This window comes from Panulirus ornatus, chromosome 59 (assembly GCF_036320965.1).
Source record: "Panulirus ornatus isolate Po-2019 chromosome 59, ASM3632096v1, whole genome shotgun sequence".
Taxonomy (NCBI): Eukaryota; Metazoa; Arthropoda; class Malacostraca; order Decapoda; family Palinuridae; genus Panulirus; species Panulirus ornatus.
The window spans coordinates 26,747,609-26,770,041 of record NC_092282.1 but is presented as its reverse complement, the minus strand read 5'-3'; the positions used below and the strand labels follow the sequence as shown (position 1 = coordinate 26,770,041).

At 44.2% G+C, this 22,433-nt stretch overlaps 1 protein-coding gene across 3 annotated transcripts in view; it reads left to right on the top strand.

Annotated features, from left to right (window-relative positions):
- cac (calcium voltage-gated channel subunit cacophony) overlaps positions 1–22,433 on the top strand; it is a 1,845,957-nt gene that overhangs the window by 290,317 nt on the left and 1,533,207 nt on the right. For 2 of the 3 annotated variants that reach the window (XM_071696567.1, XM_071696568.1), the window contains one exon: positions 2,440–2,643. In XM_071696567.1, the coding sequence (XP_071552668.1) occupies positions 2,440–2,643 (204 nt within the window). Of the gene's footprint in view, positions 1–2,439; positions 2,644–11,170; positions 11,653–22,433 lie in introns of those variants that run through there. The other variant, XM_071696569.1, reaches the window with a different exon arrangement.

The following is a 22,433-nucleotide window of genomic DNA, read 5'->3' as shown; positions in this document are numbered from 1 at the left end:
TGTGATGACCTATCCCATGAGTGTGATGACCTATCCCATGAGTGTGATGACCTATCCCATGAGTGTGATGACCTATCCCATGAGTGTGATGACCTATCCCATGAGTGTGATGACCTATCCCATGAGTGTGATGACCTATCCCATGAGTGTGATGACCTATCCCATGAGTGTGATGACCTATCCCATGAGTGTGATGACCTATCCCATGAGTGTGATGACCTATCCCATGAGTGTGATGACCTATCCCATGAGTGTGATGACCTATCCCATGAGTGTGATGACCTATCCCATGAGTGTGATGACCTATCCCATGAGTGTGATGACCTATCCCATGAGTGTGATGACCTATCCCATGAGTGTGATGACCTATCCCATGAGTGTGATGACCTATCCCATGAGTGTGATGACCTATCCCATGAGTGTGATGACCTATCCCATGAGTGTGATGACCTATCCCATGAGTGTGATGACCTATCCCATGAGTGTGATGACCTATCCCATGAGTGTGATGACCTATCCCATGAGTGTGATGACCTATCCCATGAGTGTGATGACCTATCCCATGAGTGTGATGACCTATCCCATGAGTGTGATGACCTATCCCATGAGTGTGATGACCTATCCCATGAGTGTGATGACCTATCCCATGAGTGTGATGACCTATCCCATGAGTGTGATGACCTATCCCATGAGTGTGATGACCTATCCCATGAGTGTGATGACCTATCCCATGAGTGTGATGACCTATCCCATGAGTGTGATGACCTATCCCATGAGTGTGATGACCTATCCCATGAGTGTGATGACCTATCCCATGAGTGTGATGACCTATCCCATGAGTGTGATGACCTATCCCATGAGTGTGATGACCTATCCCATGAGTGTGATGACCTATCCCATGAGTGTGATGACCTATCCCATGAGTGTGATGACCTATCCCATGAGTGTGATGACCTATCCCATGAGTGTGATGACCTATCCCATGAGTGTGATGACCTATCCCATGAGTGTGATGACCTATCCCATGAGTGTGATGACCTATCCCATGAGTCGTGATGACCTATCCCATGAGTGTGATGACCTATCCCATGAGTGTGATGACCTATCCCATGAGCGTGATGACCTATCCCATGAGTGTGATGACCTATCCCATGAGTGTGATGACCTATCCCATGAGTGTGATGACCTATCCCATGAGTGTGATGACCTATCCCATGAGTGTGATGACCTATCCCATGAGCGTGATGACCTATCCCATGAGCGTGATGACCTATCCCATGAGTGTGATGACCTATCCCATGAGCGTGATGACCTATCCCATGAGCGTGATGACCTATCCCATGAGTGTGTTGACCTATCCCATGAGTGTGATGACCTATCCCATGAGCGTGATGACCTATCCCATGAGCGTGATGACCTATCCCATGAGTGTGTTGACCTATCCCATGAGTGTGATGACCTATCCCATGAGTGTGATGACCTATCCCATGAGTGTGATGACCTATCCCATGAGTGTGATGACCTATCCCATGAGTGTGATGACCTATCCCATGAGTGTGATGACCTATCCCATGAGTGTGATGACCTATCCCATGAGCGTGCTGCAGTAACAGCTTGAGTGTGATAATAGTTAGTATGACTTGACCTTTAAGCTTGAGGTCAAGGTCAAGAAGGTAGTGTCCTTGTAGACGAATATTTAATGAGTGTGTCATGCAGTTATGACAGTGTGTCATGCAGTTATGACAGTGTGTCATGCAGTTATGACAGTGTGTCATGCAGTTATGACAGTGTGTCATGCAGTTATGACAGTGTGTCATGCAGTTATGACAGTGTGTCATGCAGTTATCAGTGTGTCATGCAGTTATGACAGTGTGTCATGCAGTTATGACAGTGTGTCATGCAGTTATGACAGTGTGTCATGCAGTTATGACAGTGTGTCATGCAGTTATCAGTGTGTCATGCAGTTATGACAGTGTGTCATGCAGTTATGACAGTGTGTCATGCAGTAGTTCCAGCAGACACACACACACACACTACCCTGTGTGTCATGTGTACCAGTCATGGTCCGCTGGTAAGGTAAGGTTTTGACCTGTAATCATCATCTGCTAGGGTCATGGTCGTTAACCTCAAATTAAAACTACCAGTTAAGTAGTTTACCACTTTCTTCATGTGTTAAGGTTATTTCCACCACTGTATACATTCCCACTGTGTATACATGTAATCTCACGAGGTATACATATACTCACTGTGTATCAATATACTCATTATACATATATACACACTTTCCCATATGTATACACATTATGTATATATATATATACACACACTGAGTATGTATACATGTGCCAGTGTTTGGTAACGCCATCTGTGATGAGTAACAGTCACCACCCCACATCCCATACATTGTATACTAATGATCATCCTCGTTTCCCCCCTCAGGTTGGTAGCGGCGGCGGAGGCGCGCGCGTCGGCAGGCGTCTCCGGTGAGGGGTTAGGGCGGCTAGGGCGCCCCCCTGCCTACGGGGCCATGGGTGGCAAGAAGGGGCCCCCTCCCCAGCCTGGGGTCAAGGGACCCTCGTCCCTCTTCATCCTCTCTGATGATAACTTCCTCAGGAAGTACACAAGATTCATCATAGAATGGCCATATCCTTTTATGCTCACCTAACTAACACACTCAACCCGTTTTCTGTTGCTTCAACCCCTGCCCCGGACCCCCCTGAGGGCGGGACGACCCCCCACGGTGTACGACCCTGAGCTATGGGGGGGTCTCTCTCATCTAGCCCTTATGGGTCGTGGTTATAAGGCCAAGCCATCATACTCAAAGGTCGTGCTCAAGGGTCGTACCCCCGTGCTCAAGGGTCGTACCCTCGTGCTCAAGGGTCGTACCCTCGTGCTCAAGGGTCGTACCCCCGTGCTCAAGGGTCGTACCCTCGTGCTCAAGGGTCGTACCCCCGTGCTCAAGGGTCGTACCCTCGTGCTCAAGGGTCGTACCCTCGTGCTCAAGGGTCGTACCCCCGTGCTCAAGGGTCGTACCCTCGTGCTCAAGGGTCGTACCCTCGTGCTCAAGGGTCGTACCCCCGTGCTCAAGGGTCGTACCCTCGTGCTCAAGGGTCGTACCCCCGTGCTCAAGGGTCGTACCCCCGTGCTCAAGGGTCGTACCCTCGTGCTCAAGGGTCGTACCCTCGTTCTCAAGGGTCGTACCCCCGTGCTCAAGGGTCGTACCCCCGTGCTCAAGGGTCGTACCCTCGTGCTCAAGGGTCGTACCCCCGTGCTCAAGGGTCGTACCGTCGCAGTTAAGGGTCAGTGTTCTATGAATATGAATACCATATTTTGACGTAAGTTGAATATTGATATATTTCTGTGTTGTTTAGTGTAGCACTGTATTTCCCCTTACTACATTATGCTGCAGCGGTTCTAACACGTAGAGGTGGTACACTTACCATAACGTTAAGGAATATATACTTTATGATTTATTATATGTTGTATAGGAATGATTTACTATGATGTCATGATAATGCCATATGTAGGTACGTATGTTAATATACATCAGTAAATGCAATATCAGTTCAAGGTCTTGTAGTACAGTAGTTGTATAATGATGTAGTGTGTTGTATAATGATGTAGTGTGTTGTATTGTGATGGCATACAGCCTGGGTGAGTGTAGCATTATCTTGTGGTTGTTGACCATGAGAAATGTGGCAACGTCTGGCCCTGCTGTACGCCTGCTACTGCGCACCTCTCCTGCGCATCATACGTCACACCACTGTCATGGCTGATAATGATAATTATGATAAGAATAATGACAATTATGATAATGATCATGACTGTTCGTATAAGAAATGTACGACTTGGCAACTGGTTGAGCAAGACAAGCGAATAATAGATACGATGGTTGGCCTTTGACCTGACCCTGATACGGTCAGGTCAAAGGCCAGGTCATCTTGCTCTAGGGGGTCGTAGTACCCTGTTCATAAGGCTGTAACTGCCGTGTTCAGGGTCGTTACCGCCGTGGTCAAAGGGTTGAACTAGAGGCGTTAATTAACTGGTAATATTTTTGCCTGGCGCTACTTTGGTCCCGGGCAAAACCCAGGAGCCGTTTCACAGAATTCAAATGGCGCCATTTTTTCGTCGTAATGTAACACATTTTGTTCATAATGAACCATCGCCTTTTTTTTATATTGATATTTATTTTTTTTTAAAGTTCAGTTAGCGAGTTCATTGACACGTACAATAAAGTATTGATGGTGAGTTTTTATGTATTGTGTCTGTGTGTGTGTGTGTGTGTGTACTTCAAAAGCTGCTTGCGTCATCACACACACACACACACACACACACACACATGAATTACTTCACAATTGTACATATTGACTAATGAGATGGTAACTGTCCAACAAGTTCTTGTTGGACCAAGTGGGTTATGATCATTTGACTTGAAGAGGTTGATCAAGATTAATGGCGAGGTTGATCGGGGTTAGATTGATCGGTTTATTGTGTGTGTGTGTGTCTGTGTGTGTGTGTGTGTGTGTGTGTGTGTGTGTGTGTGTGTGTGTATGTGTGTGTGTGTGTGTGTGTGTGTGTGTGTGTGTGTGTGTGGGTTAATGTGGCTTGTGGTGGAGGGATGAGTGGCTGGGGCGTGATTAGCGTGAGGTAATGCTGGACGTGTGATAACGGTCGCGTTAGCTAGCGGGAGGAGACACGGCGGGAGGTGATGTACGATGATCCTGGAAGTTGTTACAACCACAGGGGTGACTGGACCAGGGGAGGGTTAGGATAGGATGGAGTGACACTACAGGCTGGGGTACCTGGCTCTCTCTCTCTCTCTCTCTCTCTCTCTCTCTCTCTCTCTCTCTCTCTCTCTCTCTCTCTCCAGTAACCTCGAGAGCGCGTCAATACGACCCATGGATATATTGGCCTGGCCTTTAATTTGACCTTTAAGGATCGATCGATTCCCTCTCTAACTGTACAGCCCCCAGCCCTGGTGTAGTCCCCTCCCCAGCAGGAGCCCCCAGCCCTGGTGTAGTCCCCTCCCCAGCAGGAGCCCCCAGCCCTGGTGTAGAGTCCCTCCCCAGCAGGAGCCCCCAGCCCTGGTGTAGTCCCTCCCCAGCAGGAGCCCCCAGCCCTGGTGTAGTCCCTCCCCAGCAGGAGCCCCAGCCCTACGTGTTCTAGGCCCACTTTCCCCTTCTCTCAAGCGCCCTTCACCCCCCCCCCCCCGCTCCTCATCATTGATTCCAGAAGGCAAGACAAGAACTTCCAGACCCCAGGTCATTTCCAGGCTGGGGGGCCTGAGTTACATGTGTGTGGCCCTCACCAGTTCCTCCTTGCCTCTCCTGGCCACATAGGAGGACCGTTCCCCCGTCTGTGTGTGTGTGTGTGTGTGTGTGTGTGTGTGTTACACTTGTGTTGCCTGCCTCGTGTCTTAACAACCTTGTACATGATCATACGTTCGTTATCTTGCTGTATTTAATGTCTTCCTTTTTGTCCGTCGTCCCACCTAGCCTCCAGAGCCTGCCTTACTCATTCTCCCTTCCTTCATGTGGGCAGACAACTGTGGTGTCATTGCATTAAACACGACAGTTACAGAATAAATGTGAGAGATTTCTGTCTTTTCATCTGTTGCTGGCGCTACCTCGCTAACGCGGGAAACTGTGATCAAGTATATGTATATATATGTAAAGTCTATCATATCTTTGTAAACATAATCCTGGAAATGCGCCTCAATATACAGCACACAGCAAGGTATATGTTGTCGTGTCGTCCATAAATTGACTACAGAAATGTTTAGAATATATGAGAACTTGGTCTGGGGTTCCCCTGCACTCTTACTATATTGGAAAACGGGGCGGGGGGGGTTAGAGGAAATATATATATATATATATATATATATATATATATATATATATATATATATATATATATATATATATATATATATATATATATATATATATATATATATATATATATATATATATATATATATATATACACACTATCATAGTGAATGGGGTGATATAAGGTGAGGATGATATAGAAGTTCATATAACACTCAAAAGAAGGAGGTGTCTGGATTCGTCAGTATATATACTTGGCCCAGGTTTGGTTAGGCCCAGCAATCCATTTGTATTCATTAGAGTGTTGGGATTGGTCATACATTTGAACCTTAGGATGTTTGTCATGTGTGCCATGGCTTATGTGGTCGTGTGTCATCATAAAAAATGGGAGGAATGTTTGTGGGTATGACTTTATGGGTTAAGAGCATTTGAACATGGTCCTCTCCAGTCTGGTATGGTCCTCTCCAGTCTGGGATATATTTCATCATTGTTTTTACCTGTGGTAGTTCTTTACTTACGTCACAGGTTCGCATCCCCGGTGGAATGACCTGTTTCATGTCCAGTACAGGGCGTCCTGTACTGGTCGTGTTGTGTACAGTTGGTGTGAACACTTGGAGGGGTCAGGAGGGTCATGGGCTGGTGACGTGTGTCAGGAGGGAATACTGGAGGGTAGAGACCAACACTGGTGACCCGCGGACCATGAGAGACCCCGGGCAACCATCATTATCCTGCCAGCAGCATAGACCCAATGCCTCCCGCACATGCCTTCTTTTCCAGAGCATTTCTCACTCTGCTATTTCTTCCCATTATCCAATATATTATTATAATAATAGTAATCATTATTATTATCGTTATTATTATTATTATCATCATTATTATTATTATTATTATGACGACGTGGTTATATTGCCGACAAACGGGCGGTGAGAGGATGTGCAGCGCTGTGATTGGCCAATACGAGAGGTTCATTGACGTCATTCATGGCGGTCGGTGTTCAGGTGTTGCCGCCACACACACACACACACACACACAAGATGGCGTCCACAACCTCGAACCTTCGTTGGCTGTAGGCTCAGGTACACTAGGCTCTGTGGCCTGATTAGCCTACATGGACTAGGCTAGGCTAGGCTAGGGTGGTGATGTTAGGTTAAGGTCAACAAGGGCCTAACTTTGTCTGACCTTAAGGGGTTGTCATCTCACATGATCACGTAATTATTATTATTATTATTATTATTATTATTATCATTCTGTGGTGAGTATGTTGGTGGTTTAGTAATGTGAATTACATGAATGGTTTTGCAAGTTGTTACAGCGATGGTTTGGCAGTGTTGTACAAACACTCGTTTGTTGTTGTTATTGTTGTTGTTGTATAACAACAGCTGAAGACGGGGTCAGTAGTGGCAGGGGGAGCCCCGCCCCCCCCCCCCTCCAACAATGCCCACGTATGGCTTCCTAAATCAATTATGGCGACGCGTTGGTGTCTTCCCTCCTCCCCACCTCTTCCCCCACCTCTTCCTCCTCCCCCCACCCCCTCCCCCTCCTCCCCCACCTCATCCTCCTCCCCCCACCCCCTCCCCCTCCCCCCCACCTCCTGATCAATAACATTTCTATCTTAAAGGCGAATTTTCTTTGCTCTTACAACTTCTCTCTCTCTGTTTCTAAGATTGTGAACATTGTGGCCTTCATTGTGGGTGTTTACCTGTGTATAATAATGATCATAATAATATGGTTATGTGATTAAGTGGAGCCAGAATTTGGAAAACTAGAGTGAAACTTCATGGAACAGTACAACATGGTGTAAGGGGAGATGGTAAATAGGTTATTATACAGGTTATTAATTTTGATATTTTACAACTGTTGGGTTGTATGAGGTTGTTTTGTAGCTCTGTGTACCATCTGGATGCGGTGACGAACTGCAACATGGAGACGAGGGATCTCGGGTGGTGGGAGTTGACGGTAGCGGGGATGATTGTGCAGTAGCGTCGTCCCAGACCGACTGTAGGGTAATGGTGAGGTGATGATGGTTGTAGACACGGGAGGACCTGGGTGTTCATCAGCGCCTCCTGATTGGCTGTGTTGTGTGGTGATTAGGTAAGCTGGGGTGTGTGTGGGGTCGACATTTGTGTACGACGTGTGTTCAAGTGTAGATGTGGGGAACCCAAGTGTCTTACGAGGTTATGGAGGACGTACAGAAGACAGTGATTCTCATTAACCTAACCAAAGTTAGGTACAAACGTAACTGATCACATTATAACCTTACCTAACTTAAACTAGAAGTGTGTTTCATGAACCTAACCTAACCTAACGTAATCTGCTATTATTTCTCATCAAGCTAACCTAATTTAACCTAACCTAACCTAACCTAACCTACGTAATATATTTGACTATGTTTATATTTTGCGTCAGTGTGTATAGCCCAGCCCGATATTATTATGTAATGTAAGGCTGGAGATAATTTTGGCCCACGTTAAGTATACATATGTAATATAGTATGTATATTTAATACATAGTTATGAGGATGATGGTATGCGTGATAATACAGTAGTGGGCATTAGGTAAGGTACTGATGAAAGAAATACAACCTAGCCAGTATGATAGACGCAACACAAGTATGATAGACGCAACACAATAATGAAGATGGAAGACTGAAAGAAAATGTGGTTAGGGCTAATATCGAACAGGAAATAAGTTATATGAGGAGGAACTTGTAACGGTGGACATTAACAACCAACTTGTAGCTTCAAGTTACAACTGAGGAGAGTTGTGAAGGAGACATACCGTCTGTTGATGAATATGTGAATATCCCAATCCTGCAGTTGACCAATACCAGAATTTGCTTCTCATATTTGTTTACATTCCTGAAGATTGAGGAATCTATAGAGAAGATGTAGAGGAAGAGGACACCAGTTATGATAGTGTAGATTTACTCGTTAGAAAACAGGTTATGGAAAGGTTCAAGATGTGGAGCCCCGCGAGTGTGGTAGAGCTGCTAGAACCATTCACAAAGTTAATGCATTTATAAAAGATTAAATATAATGTATAAGATCATCACACAGCTGCCGGAACATAAGTGAAATTTACAAACATGATATTCGCCTCCAGTTTGTATTGCCAATGTTCGTTGTTGCCACTTTGACTGTATCGAACATTTAATGTTGACTACAATTTGTGTTTTACAGTTGTAGGAATGTTAGCTGAGCTTTCTATAATTTTTTTTGAGGGGGTGGAGTTTAAAAGTGTGTTTACAGACGTGTAAATTAATAAAACCCAGAGTTTCGCTGATAAGCTACGTTGTATAATGATAAGCTACGTTGTATCACGTTAAGCTACGTTGTATAATGATAAGCTACGTTGTATCATGTTAAGCTACGTTGTATAATGATAAGCTACGTTGTATCATGTTAAGCTACGTTGTATAATGATAAGCTACGTTGTATCATGATAAGCTACGTTGTATAATGATAAGCTACGTTGTATCATGATAAGCTACGTTGTATAATGATAAGCTACGTTGTATCATGTTAAGCTACGTTGTATAATGATAAGCTACGTTGTATCATGTTAAGCTACGTTGTATAATGATAAGCTACGTTGTATCATGTTAAGCTACGTTGTATAATGATAAGCTACGTTGTATCATGTTAAGCTACGTTGTATAATGATAAGCTACGTTGTATAATGATAAGCTACGTTGTATTATGATAAGCTACGTTGTATCATGTTAAGCTGCGTTGTATCATGATAAGCTACGTTGTATCATGATAAGCTACGTTGTATCATGTTAAGCTGCGTTGTATCATGTTAAGCTACGTTGTATCATGTTAAGCTACGTTGTATCATGATAAGCTACGTTGTATCATGTTAAGCTGCGTTGTATCATGATAAGCTACGTTGTATCATGTTAAGCTGCGTTGTATCATGATAAGCTACGTTGTATCACGTTGAGCTACGTTGTATCATGTTAAGCTTCGTTGTATCATGATAAGCTACGTTGTATAATGATAAGCTACGTTGTATCATGATAAGCTACGTTGTATCATGTTAAGCTGCGTTGTATCATGATAAGCTACGTTGTATCATGTTAAGCTACGTTGTATAATGAGAAGCTACGTTGTATCATGATAAGCTACGTTGTATAATGATAAGCTACGTTGTATCATGTTAAGCTACGTTGTATAATGATAAGCTACGTTGTATCATGTTAAGCTGCGTTGTATCATGATAAGCTACGTTGTATCATGTTAAGCTACGTTGTATAATGATAAGCTACGTTGTATAATGATAAGCTACGTTGTATCATGATAAGCTACGTTGTATCATGTTAAGCTGCGTTGTATCATGATAAGCTACGTTGTATCACGTTAAGCTACGTTGTATAATGATAAGCTACGTTGTATCATGTTAAGCTACGTTGTATAATGATAAGCTACGTTGTATAATGATAAGCTACGTTGTATTATGATAAGCTACGTTGTATCATGTTAAGCTGCGTTGTATCATGATAAGCTACGTTGTATCATGTTAAGCTACGTTGTATAATGATAAGCTACGTTGTATAATGTTAAGCTACGTTGTATCATGATAAGCTACGTTGTATCATGTTAAGCTGCGTTGTATCATGATAAGCTACGTTGTATCACGTTAAGCTACGTTGTATCATGTTAAGCTACGTTGTATCATGTTAAGCTATGTTGTATCATGATAAGCTACGTTGTATCACGTTAAGCTACGTTGTATCATGTTATTTATTTAAGCATAGTTCAGATACACCAGCACAACCCTGGTATTTCTCTATATCACAACCAACGGTTGATAACATCTACAAGTTATTTCTTATAGTTTTGATGAAGAGCTAAAAGAGATTAAGAGGGTAACGCGGCTTAATGAGTTGTTTATTATGTTAACTGGCCAAGTTATCACTCCGTTTTTAAGTAAAATGCAACGATAGGATAACCATACGTAAGTCAGTACAAGAAATCCTAATGATTTGGTTAGAAATGACTAGGACTGCGTTAGTGGAGTGGTTGTCATACATTATAGAATGAAATGGTGAATTCCGGTACTACACAAATGTCAGAAAAGCTGTTTGATCGTTAAGGCGGTGAACGAGATGTGACCCCACGTGTGTAAAACTTTCCACACTTGACATGTTAGAAATTACGAGTCTGTGTCATAGCCTTTTGTGCACGATGTTTAACAGACGTCATTTCTTTAATTCCACGAAGAAAAGGCTATGGCTTTGTCATTTATTTATGTGCTGCTCGTGTTGAACATTCGCACTACATTTGTTGCCCAAAATTAACACACGTTGCGGCCGAAGGTGGTAAGTGTCAGAAACCCTCATGGCGCCCGTGTCGTCACATACCATCCACTGTCCGAACCCTCGCACCAAGTATGAAAGCACATTTTAAGGGGTGAAAATGTATTCTATAGTCTTTTTCAAATTTGAATTCAGTCGCATTTTAAGTCCGATTTATTAATGAGTATTTTCATAGATACCAGAAGGCTTTTAAACATAAAGATATTTGAAGAGAAGTCAAATAGAGGAGACTTGAACACATTGCTCCGTGTCGATTGTGGGGCTTGAGTTATGAAATGGTCCTCAGTACGTATTGGAACTTTCTGTGCTTAATATGCATTTGAAATTAGTTACCAGCATATGGACGTGATCACAAGCAACTTGCGTCATTGTGTAGTTCATGAAGTAGTGTATATTAGAACTGTAATCAAGGAATGACGTGGAAACTGTTAAGAAGAGTTTGGCAGCAGAGGGTCGGTGTTGGTCGTAGTCTCCCGCCATGATGACGGGAGAGTGGCTCAGGTCAGGCTTCACACATAATCTTGTATACTGTATTTATTGTATTTTCCTTGACCATAGATCCGTTTAGTGATGCATGTAGTCTGTTGTATGTCCAGCCCTAGTGGTTGGCAGTATGGCTTATATGCCACTAGGTTTATGTCTGGTTTTCCCGACATTATCATCCTCAGTTGACGAATTTGATTTCTAGTTATTCTTTTTTTCATCCATTAATATCATGAATCAGTCGCACACCTATACCTGTAATGTATTATAATGGTTTTGCTACAGTATTTCTCATTCTATGATTTTGATTCGTCTTACTACTCACTTTCCTCCTTGCCAATTGTGCTAAATGATTTGGGTGGGATAAAAATAGTTTTTTTTTTCTTGTTCATTGTACAAAATCGGCTCCAGTTCCATGTTATGTTTAATATGGTCGTTACGACACTTGAACATGAAGGGTTCATTTGGATTGTCCGAGTGAGGCCTCCTCACTGTCTGTCATCCCACCTGTGAGGGGGGGGAGGGGGTTCCTTAGGAGGGGCGTTGGGAGCTCCTCAGGAGGGGTGTAGGTGGCTGACCACGTAGTAAGTGGGGTAGGGTGTAGGTGGCCAGCATCACGTGGTAAGTGGGATAGGGTGTAGGTGGCCAGCATCACGTGGTAAGTGGGATAGGGTGTAGGTGGCCAGCATCACGTGGTAAGTGGGATAGGGTGTAGGTGGCCAGCATCACGTGGTAAGGGGAAGGTGGTTCCTCAGGTGGGGTGTAGGTGGCCAGCATCACGTGGTAAGGGGAAGGTGGTTCCTCAGGTGGGGTGTAGGTGGCCAGCATCACGTGGTTAGAGGGAGGGGTGCCCCCCACCATCAACGTTTCTCTATGTTAAGTTAGGTTGGGGTTCGGTTAAATTACAAACCTAACCTAATCTAACTTGACCAAGCCTCACATAACCTAACCTTATATTGAACGTCATTAAGGGAGGTGGGCGAATCCTCATGGGGATGCAACAGAGCTGATGTGGTGCTAGGATAGTGAATTAATGCAAGACCTCGTCATCTGCCGGGATAGACGCTAACACGTTATCAGGTGGCAGATGTGGGATAGATAGATATGAAGTAAGAGTAGCACTGGCGTGGACAGTTGACGTGCGTAGTGTAGTAACCTGGGGTTGGTCTGTGTTGGGCACCTCTCCACCAGGGTGAGTGGGTGGGCGTGCACCGCCACCTCTGTAATAGAATTCAAGAAGATCATAATAGAGTTATTCACTGGTCTGGTTGTGGGGTTGGTTCGAGGTGGAGTGGCCCGCATGGTCAAGAAAGCTGTAGTGTAATAATAAGAATAATGATTATAATAATAACTTGTAATAATCACAGTTTTATGAATGAGTTGTAGCCAGTATACAGAGTGTATGCATTATAAAGATACTGTATAAACATTAGAGATTGTATAGGGTACAGGGGGATTAAATAGACAGTCTTTATGCTAACATTAGAGCGGCAGTGTACTGGCTAGTGGTGATTTTCACGGTGGTTAGGGTGAGCATGTTCCTGTAGCATTCTGTATATGACTGGACGGGTTTGATTCGGTTGTGGTGTAGAACTAGAACAATGGAAGGTGAGATCTCAGTTGGCAGGAGTTAACGGTGGCGGGGTGGCTCAACATGTGGGTTATGGGTGTGATGGAGGGTGTACCGTGGGTGTACAATTAGAGGGAAGTTCTAGTGTAGGTGAGGGTTATTCTCGGTGTACTTGGGAGAGTAGGTGAATCGCGTATGTGCCACAGTAAATGAATATATAGTTTTCATGAGGGTGCAGGGGTGTACGTGTGTACGGGAGGGTGTAGGTAGGTAGGTGTACTACAGAGGGTGCAGGGATGTACATGTGCACGGGAGGGTGTAGATAAGTAGGTGTACTACAGAGGGTGCAGGGATGTACATGTGTACGGAAGGGTGTAGGGGTGAGATCTTAAACAGAGACATCACGAAGGCTGGTAAATAAAAGGTATTTTTTTTTAGCCTTAATCGAGGCCATCTCATTGACCTGAGCCAGGTACCTATTTTATTGACCAACCCCTCGGGGTGAATGAACAGCTGGTTTGATTGTGAACCGACTGCTGTAACCAGGATTCGAACCTATGCGCTTGTTCATAATGAATGAAAATGTTGATTTTCTACATTATATAGGCAAACATGATTTATTTATCACCGTCTACTTTTAATACACCATTTAGAGGACACGTAAGACGCATAGATCTCTATGTTTCCCAATCATTTGCATTCCTTATTCGTAAGTACTGCCCAAGTACCGCTCTTAACTTTCGGTCGCAACTTTGCTTCATCATCTCACAACTCGCTAACCTTTCCACCTTACGCATTTTACACACATCTCTCGCACATGCCAGCACTGCTTCCCCAAATACTTCCCATTCCTCACCCACTCCCGTAACTTCGTTTACTCTCACCTTTTGCCATTCTACTGTCAGTCTCTCCTGATATTTCTTCTCAAGTCTATTTTCTAAGCTCACTTACTTCCACCACTCTCTTCTCACCCATAACATTTTCTGTTTTTCCGAAAACCTCTACAGATCTTCACCCTCACTTCCAAAATTTAATGATCAGACATTCCTCCAGCTGCCCCCTCTTTGAGCACATTCACATCCAAAAGTCTCTCCTATGTATGCGTATCAGTCAGAATGTAATTCGGTATTACCCGATGACCATCTCTCCTACTCACGCATATATACTTGTTTATGCTCATTTTATCAAACCAGGTTTTCCCAATCACCATTCCTGTTTCAGATCACAATTCCACAAGCTCTTCTCCAATACCATTCACACTACTGAATACCTCATTCCTCCCACCCCCACTCCCCATTATCCTCTCAACTACCACATTACTCACCTTCGCATTTCACTAATACCCGGTCTCTTGCCTCAAAATTGCTCATAAAAACCCACCCATCCGCTAGGAAGAGGCCTGCGGGTCTACTCAATATGGAACGTGTTGCCAACTAGATATAAACCACCATATTTAAGGTAGGAGTGATCCGTCGACCACGTAGAGGGAAGGGATGACTCGAAATCTCTTAAATTAATAGGAACATAGATGGTAATGCGATATGGCACGTCTTCCAACCCCCTCTGTAAGGTTATATTAGACCCCCTGCATCCTCTGGGTGAAGGCGAATGGCCAGGTTCCCTGCATAACATGAACATTGTATAGTGTAAGATAACACAAGAGTTGCAGTTGGAGGAAGATCTGTCCGTGTAGTACAGTTGTCTCCACGTAGAACTGACAGTTAACGGTGGTCTCCATAGAGTAGACGTCGGCCTAGTTGGACTAGGCTATGCGCCAGTCCAAGTTAGTACTTGGGATATTATGCCATCCTTAATTAACTCAGGTTTGGTCACGTCGCACAATTCCTCGGTATGGTGGTCTGGCTTTTGACCTGACCCCAATCATTATTTATTTCTTGTTTTAGTCTATGGTAAACTTACGTAGAATGAATTTATATCAGTAAATTTGTGGGGATTATTTATTAGACAACTGAAGAGTATTTCATGGAAGGCCTAGTAATATAAGTCTGAAGAATTCGTTTTCAAGTTTTTATTTCCAGTTGACATAGTCTTGTAATATAGCTGAAAAACTATATATACATTGTTCGTGTTAGGTTTGGAAGTGATAGAAATGGAGAAGAGTGTGTGATGGCGAGGTGCATTTACTCATTAAACTGGTTTAGATGTAGGTCAGTGTGGCCTAGCCATAATATGGCGGGCGTGAAGGTGATGCGTGGAGGTGAGAGGAACGTTGATGTTAGGGTTAATCCCAGTGCCGGCATGCGACCCGCTCCCCAGTTTATTGATTACCACCGCCAAGGTGTGCTCCCGGCCGCCACCTCTGCTTCTGCTGCCTGCCTCGGGATGCCGCTAGTATATTGCCTGGTTCCATGATGCGATTGCTTTACTGCCAGACTAACAGTGGTCCGGGCTATACTGCAGGGCTCGCGATGCCTCTTGCCAGACCCACGATACCTCACCATCACTGTCAATACTGAGAGATATAGAGTGATTCAGCCTTATTGATGGATCCTTAATGCTGGCAGGCCCGCCATATTTCTACGTTACAGCAAAACCTAATATGATTCTCTCTCCCTTCTAAAGCCACGATGTTCTTCATCCACACACTGTGCCGTCATGCTGCTGCCAGGCGCATGACTCTGAACCCCACAGTATTGCTTGGTATTGCCAGCTGTAGATACCAGCTATTCATTACCTTGATACCTCACGTACAATACTGTCACGACATTGTTTGACGTATGATAATACAGTGTTTACCTGCAGACCCATAAACGCAGCAAGATACATTGATTGTCACGTCAGCCGTTACTGCCAGACGCATGATGCTGCCGGGCTTATCAAACTGCCGTGTGAGTGGCAAATCGATGCTCTCAGACCCACTAAGGTGGCACGTTGCTCTTGCATCCACCAGCTGCATGACTTACACTAGTGCCATCTTACTACCGTGCTGCCGGCAGTAGTAGTGTGACCTATAGCACAGTTGCTGCACAGACGGTGGACATGAAGAGGAGCTCTTCTGGTCGACATGTTGTCGCCAATTTTATTCGCCCTGTATTTATATCCAGTCTGAAACAGTATATTGCAAGTTAAACCTGCATGACCGTAAATGAGTGCGAATATCGTGAACTAGGGATGGGAAACATATTAGAGTATGAAATTAAACGAGACTTTTCTGTCTAACTGGCGGTCACACTGCTTGAACCTTTTATATGTTTTCCCAATTAATGCCAGCTGTTTTCCCCTTTATTTTGATAATGATTTCAGGTTAATAAAATGTCTATGTGAACGACAGGGAAGTTGTATGATGACATTTTTGTTCAGTTCTCCAGACGGTCGGTAACCAACTTCGCACAAGAATTAAGTTTGCTAATTTGTGCCTTTGTTTTCTGGAGCAGATTTTAAACCATTTGATTGAAGTATGAAACAACCTGGTTAACTTAAAACGGAGAGATCTGTGCACTCTGATGATTTTTTGGGAAAAAGGTAACATTTTTGTCAAGATTCGAGGTGGCAGTTGAGGTGTGTCTTCAGCAGTTAGTGTGTTGACATTTAGCCAGTCACTTTACACACACACACACACACACACACACACACACACACGTTTCATTCATATATTTTTTCTGGTACTTCATGAATGCAGCTAGTGACTAGGTATGTGGAAATGAGGCCATGGTTTGTTTGATCCCAACGGTACCTCGTCAAAGCGGAGAACTGGAATTGGGTTAAGAAAAAAGTGAATCAGGAGCTCAAGGATCCTACGGTCCTTGATATTAGACCACGTTCAGTTATCTTGCGTGTTCGATCAGTCAGTTAATACCATAATGTACCATCCTCCAGAGGAGGACTGGTCAAGTGGAGGTTCGAGTCGAGAGTACCAAGTGAGGTCATCTTGTGTGTCCGTACGTACGCTCACAGACGCCTCAGGTCAACCTCCAGTGTTGAAGAAACTTGTACGACGGCCATAATGACGAACGTAATTCGTTCGTCTAATTTGTTTTATGTTGACACGCATTTTGTGTGAATGTATGGAAGTAGTATAATGTGAAAACCGTATCTAAAAAATATATTTTTTTTCTCTGCAGTTCTGAGTGTTGATTTCAGTTTCCCTTACGAGAAAATCCAAAACCCCGTTGATGTAGACATTGATGTATCATTTGCGATTGTTGTTTGTGATGAGTTAAGACAGTTTTACATTTCCAATTTTTGTGGGTTGTGACGAGGGGTGGTGTTGGTGTGCGAGGATGAGTAACGTGTCGTAGTGGTGTTGCTGGAGATGGCGGCAGTTTTGTGCTGCCACGACCACTGACGCTTCTGCTGTTATTGCTGCTGTTGCCGTTGCTGTGTCTGCTGCATCAGCTGCTGTAGACGTCGCTGTGTCGCCGCTCCCGAAGCTTATCGTCAGAGCGCCGCCATGTCAAGCCGCTGCTGGTGCTGACCTGACCATTATGATCCTCATCTCTCTCTCCGTGGTCACCACCGCTGCTGATGCTGCCAGAGATGGGAGTACAGAGCAAGGACAGATAACGGAAGACCTGATGATGTGTGACCATTTGATGTGATGGAGGATAGTATTGTTGTCCTGGTGGTGGTGGTATGAGTGAGGCCCTCCGTGGAGGGTGTTTGGGTGGGCTGGTGTTCTGCCGCACAGCAGTGGTGTCTCAAGGCTTCACTGGTCACTTCATTCCTTCTTCTTCCTATCCCACTCCTCTCTTGGTCCTCCTCTCCCACGTTCTTCTCTCCTTTTCCTCCTCACAATCTTTCTCAGCTCATCTCCCTCTCCCTCTCTCTTATTGTTTGTACTCCGCTCCCTCTCCCTGCTCATTTCCCTTCCTCTTTACACTGTCTCCCTCTCTACTCTATTTCTTCCTTTTCTTCTGTTGTCCCCCTCCCTTCCCATTCCTCCTCCTCCTTCGTTAGTCTCTCGTATTCCTTCTCACAACTCTTCCCCTCGCTGCCCATTCTTCTATATTACTGTCCTCCATTTCCTTAGTCTTCATCAGTATTTCTCATTCACTTCTTTTGTGCTGTGACTCCCCTCCTCCTACCCCCAAGTTTTTACCCTCCCGTCACTCCCTCCCTTCCCCGTACCCACACCCTACCCTCCCTAAGGGAGGAAGGGGTTCCTGGTCTGGCGCCAAGTGGGTCGCCCTCGTCAGGGAAGTTCCCCCGTGACGGGGCTGGCTGTGGGAGCCCAGGTTATATAGTGACAGGGAGTTTCCCCCACTCCGGCAGAGAGCTTAGTGTGACAGGGGCACTGGTCGAGTGTCTCCCTGGGGTAGAGGAACACCAGGGGGTTATCGAAGGAGGCAGGGGAGTGGGGAGAGGGATCTTCACTGCTGTATAAAGGCTTACTGCAGGTGGCAGGGAGTGTGGCTGGGCAGAGGAGAACGTGTGGTTTAGCGGAGTAACACCTTCAAGATTTGTAGATGATTATTTTTTCTTTATATCGATTTCAACAACCAGTTCATCTACTCAAGCCTGCCCTTGAGGAGAACTGCTGTCCGTGTCAGTCAGTAGCCTGCGACATGGATGAAGGGGTGAAGGATATAGTCTGGAATATAGAGGAATGGTTGATGGACGGGAGTAGAGGCTGACGAGGAGTATGTAGGAGGGCTCCATGGGAAACTGGAACACTGGGGTAGTGTCCACTGGTGATGGGTCTGGAAGGCAAGGTGCCGGACTGAACGTGGTATGGAACACGGGGGTGCAGGGAATGACTTTATTGTATGGCTTCAGGACGCAAATATCTACGGACTTGATGAAGGAAGGTAGAGAGAGGGACTGGCAGACACAAACACAACTCTTCTGGACGACCTTTGACCTAATTTACGTTTCCCTGACGAGTGTTATGATAGTTCTCCAGCTTCCTGACGACTCTAGTGGAGGCGGACATGATTGATGTAAGTCCAACGTTTCGTGGGAAATGGTCAGTTCCTGTGGAGGAGTGATGGTGGGAGATGTGTGCCCAACACAGAACAGGTGAATGAACAGTAACATCTGATCTGGTGATTAAACAACAGAACACTTGATGATAAGCTTGTGCTGTACTTAAGCTTGAACAATAGAGCACTTGATGATAAGCTTGTGCTGTACTTAAGCTTGAACAATAGAGCACTTGATGATAAGCTTGTGCTGTACTTAAGCTTGAACAATAGAGCACTTGATGATAAGCTTGTGCTGTACTTAAGCTTGAACAATAGAGCACTTGATGATAAGCTTGTGCTGTACTTAAGCTTGAACAATAGAGCACTTGATGATAAGCTTGTGCTGTACTTAAGCTTGAACAATAGAGCACTTGATGATAAGCTTGTGTTGTACTTAAGCTTGAACAATAGAGCACTTGATGATAAGCTTGTGTTGTACTTAAGCTTGAACAATAGAGCACTTGATGATAAGCTTGTGCTGTACTTAAGCTTGAACAATAGAGCACTTGATGATAAGCTTGTGTTGTACTTAAGCTTGAACAATAGAGCACTTGATGATAAGCTTGTGTTGTACTTAAGCTTGAACAATAGAGCACTTGATGATAAGCTTGTGCTGTACTTAAGCTTGAACAATAGAGCACTTGATGATAAGCTTGTGTTGTACTTAAGCTTGAACAATAGAGCACTTGATGATAAGCTTGTGCTGTACTTAAGCTTGAACAATAGAGCACTTGATGATAAGCTTGTGCTGTACTTAAGCTTGAACAATAGAGCACTTGATGATAAGCTTGTGCTGTACTTAAGCTTGAACAATAGAGCACTTGATGATAAGCTTGTGCTGTACTTAAGCTTGAACAATAGAGCACTTGATGATAAGCTTGTGCTGTACTTAAGCTTGAACAATAGAGCACTTGATGATAAGCTTGTGCTGTACTTAAGCTTGAACAATAGAGCACTTGATGATAAGCTTGTGCTGTACTTAAGCTTGAACAATAGAGCACTTGATGATAAGCTTGTGTTGTACTTAAGCTTGAACAATAGAGCACTTGATGATAAGCTTGTGCTGTACTTAAGCTTGAACAATAGAGCACTTGATGATAAGCTTGTGCTGTACTTAAGCTTGAACAATAGAACACTTGATGATAAGCTTGTGCTGTACTTAAGCTTGAACAATAGAGCACTTGATGATAAGCTTGTGCTGTACTTAAGCTTGAACAATAGAGCACTTGATGATAAGCTTGTGCTGTACTTAAGCTTGAACAATAGAGCACTTGATGATAAGCTTGTGCTGTACTTAAGCTTGAACAATAGAGCACTTGATGATAAGCTTGTGCTGTACTTAAGCTTGAACAATAGAGCACTTGATGATAAGCTTGTGCTGTACTTAAGCTTGAACAATAGAGCACTTGATGATAAGCTTGTGCTGTACTTAAGCTTGAACAATAGAGCACTTGATGATAAGCTTGTGCTGTACTTAAGCTCAGAACTGGTTTACATAACATCACGTAATCACTCACCTAGAATGACATCGATTGATAAGGTTCCCACAGAAGAACATAATCCAACTCATTCATTTTAAAGTGATCTTGACATTATTCAGTATTCAGTCATTAATCACAATGCAAGCAGTTACTAAGCAGTTGCTACCAATAGGCAGAACCATTACTTACAGCAAAATCTTACTAATCACTATTGTAAAACCTAATCAATGGATTACCCACGCAACCTTTCCAATCACTTGTAACAAACTTTGACATGTAACAAAGTAATTACTCATTCGCCACTGTATCTCTCGACTTAACAGAGATTACAGTAATTAGGGAAGTAGTGAAAACTGATTATATATTAATGATTCCCCACCGGGGTAGCTCAGTGGACTGCTTGACAGACTATATGAAACTGTCACATAATTTGATCAGTAAATGTGCAAATCGATGAATCACTTGGCACAACAGACATATGATTGTAAGCATTGTGTTATCATCCAGTCAACCAGCTCCCACACACACACACACACACCACACACCAATCCCTTAGCCACTCACCAATCTCCCATCCCAGTGCTAATCACTCGGCCACTCCACCAACCACCTTACCAGTCATTGGTGATCAGTTTGATGGAATGACCACCAGATGCCGTACTTGCTGTAATGATGACGAATCACTCCGGTTGTCCCTAATTAGCCTTCTTTACTTATCACGTTTATTAAGAACTAGACTTTATCGTCAGTACGTAAACTCATTTACATAATGCAGTTAATATTTACGACAGAATCCGTAACGATCACATGAACTAGCCAGACCATTTAGTGACTGCTATAATTGACCACCCACACCATTCACTACTCAGTGTGTTAATAAGGTCCTGAACTCTGTAATTAGCTAATTGACTAATGACGCAATGAGTACAGTCATTGGCTTATCAAGCCACAGACCATCGTCCACGACCCTAGTACTCCAGCAGCAGGGGGGGGGGTCCCCCTAGGCTGGGTGGATCCCAGAACCCCAGCAGTTTCCAGGATCTTGGAGTGGGTCCCCTCCACCCTAGGCTGGGGTACCTCATAGCGCTCACCCCATCGGTTCTAGATTTCTGGGAGGCGTGAAGTCCCTCCCTCCTCCTCCCCGTGCTGGAAAGATCCCAGCGCCCCATCAGTTCCAGGATCTTACGGGGGCGTGAGGAGATCCCCCCCCCCTCTCTCCCCTTAGGTTTGGCTGACCTCCAGCACATAATAGATTGGTGACGCACACACGCCAGAAATAGATATCGTCAGTCACTCGTCTCCTGCCTGGAAGTCATGATGGCAACGAGGGAGACACACACACACACACACACACACACAGGAAGACGATGCTTCAAGTTCTTTCCCAACAGCTGCTTCAGCAGTTTGTGTGTCCTAATCTCTCTCTCTCTCTCTCTCTCTCTCTCTCTCTCTCTCTCTCTCTCTCTCTCTCTCTCTCAGCCGCAGTAATATTTGCGATATGCAGAGATAATGATTTCATATGGCATATTGTACTCGGGTGTGGAGGGCGAATCGTAATCGTTTGAACCAAGTCTGAGCCAACCAAAGCTGTATGTGATATAGTAACCCACATGTGGCAAACAAACCAATAAGATTGTAAACAGACATGTTACAAAACAACATGTAAACAGACCTGTATGTTGTAAACAAGTCCAGAAAGCGTTAAACATCCTCTTATTGTGAAGATGTTAACACATTCACAGGTTTTAAACATATTGTAAACATACAACATGCATCATTCACATACCTCTGCCTGTTGTGTACGTGAGCGGCCATAGGTCATGC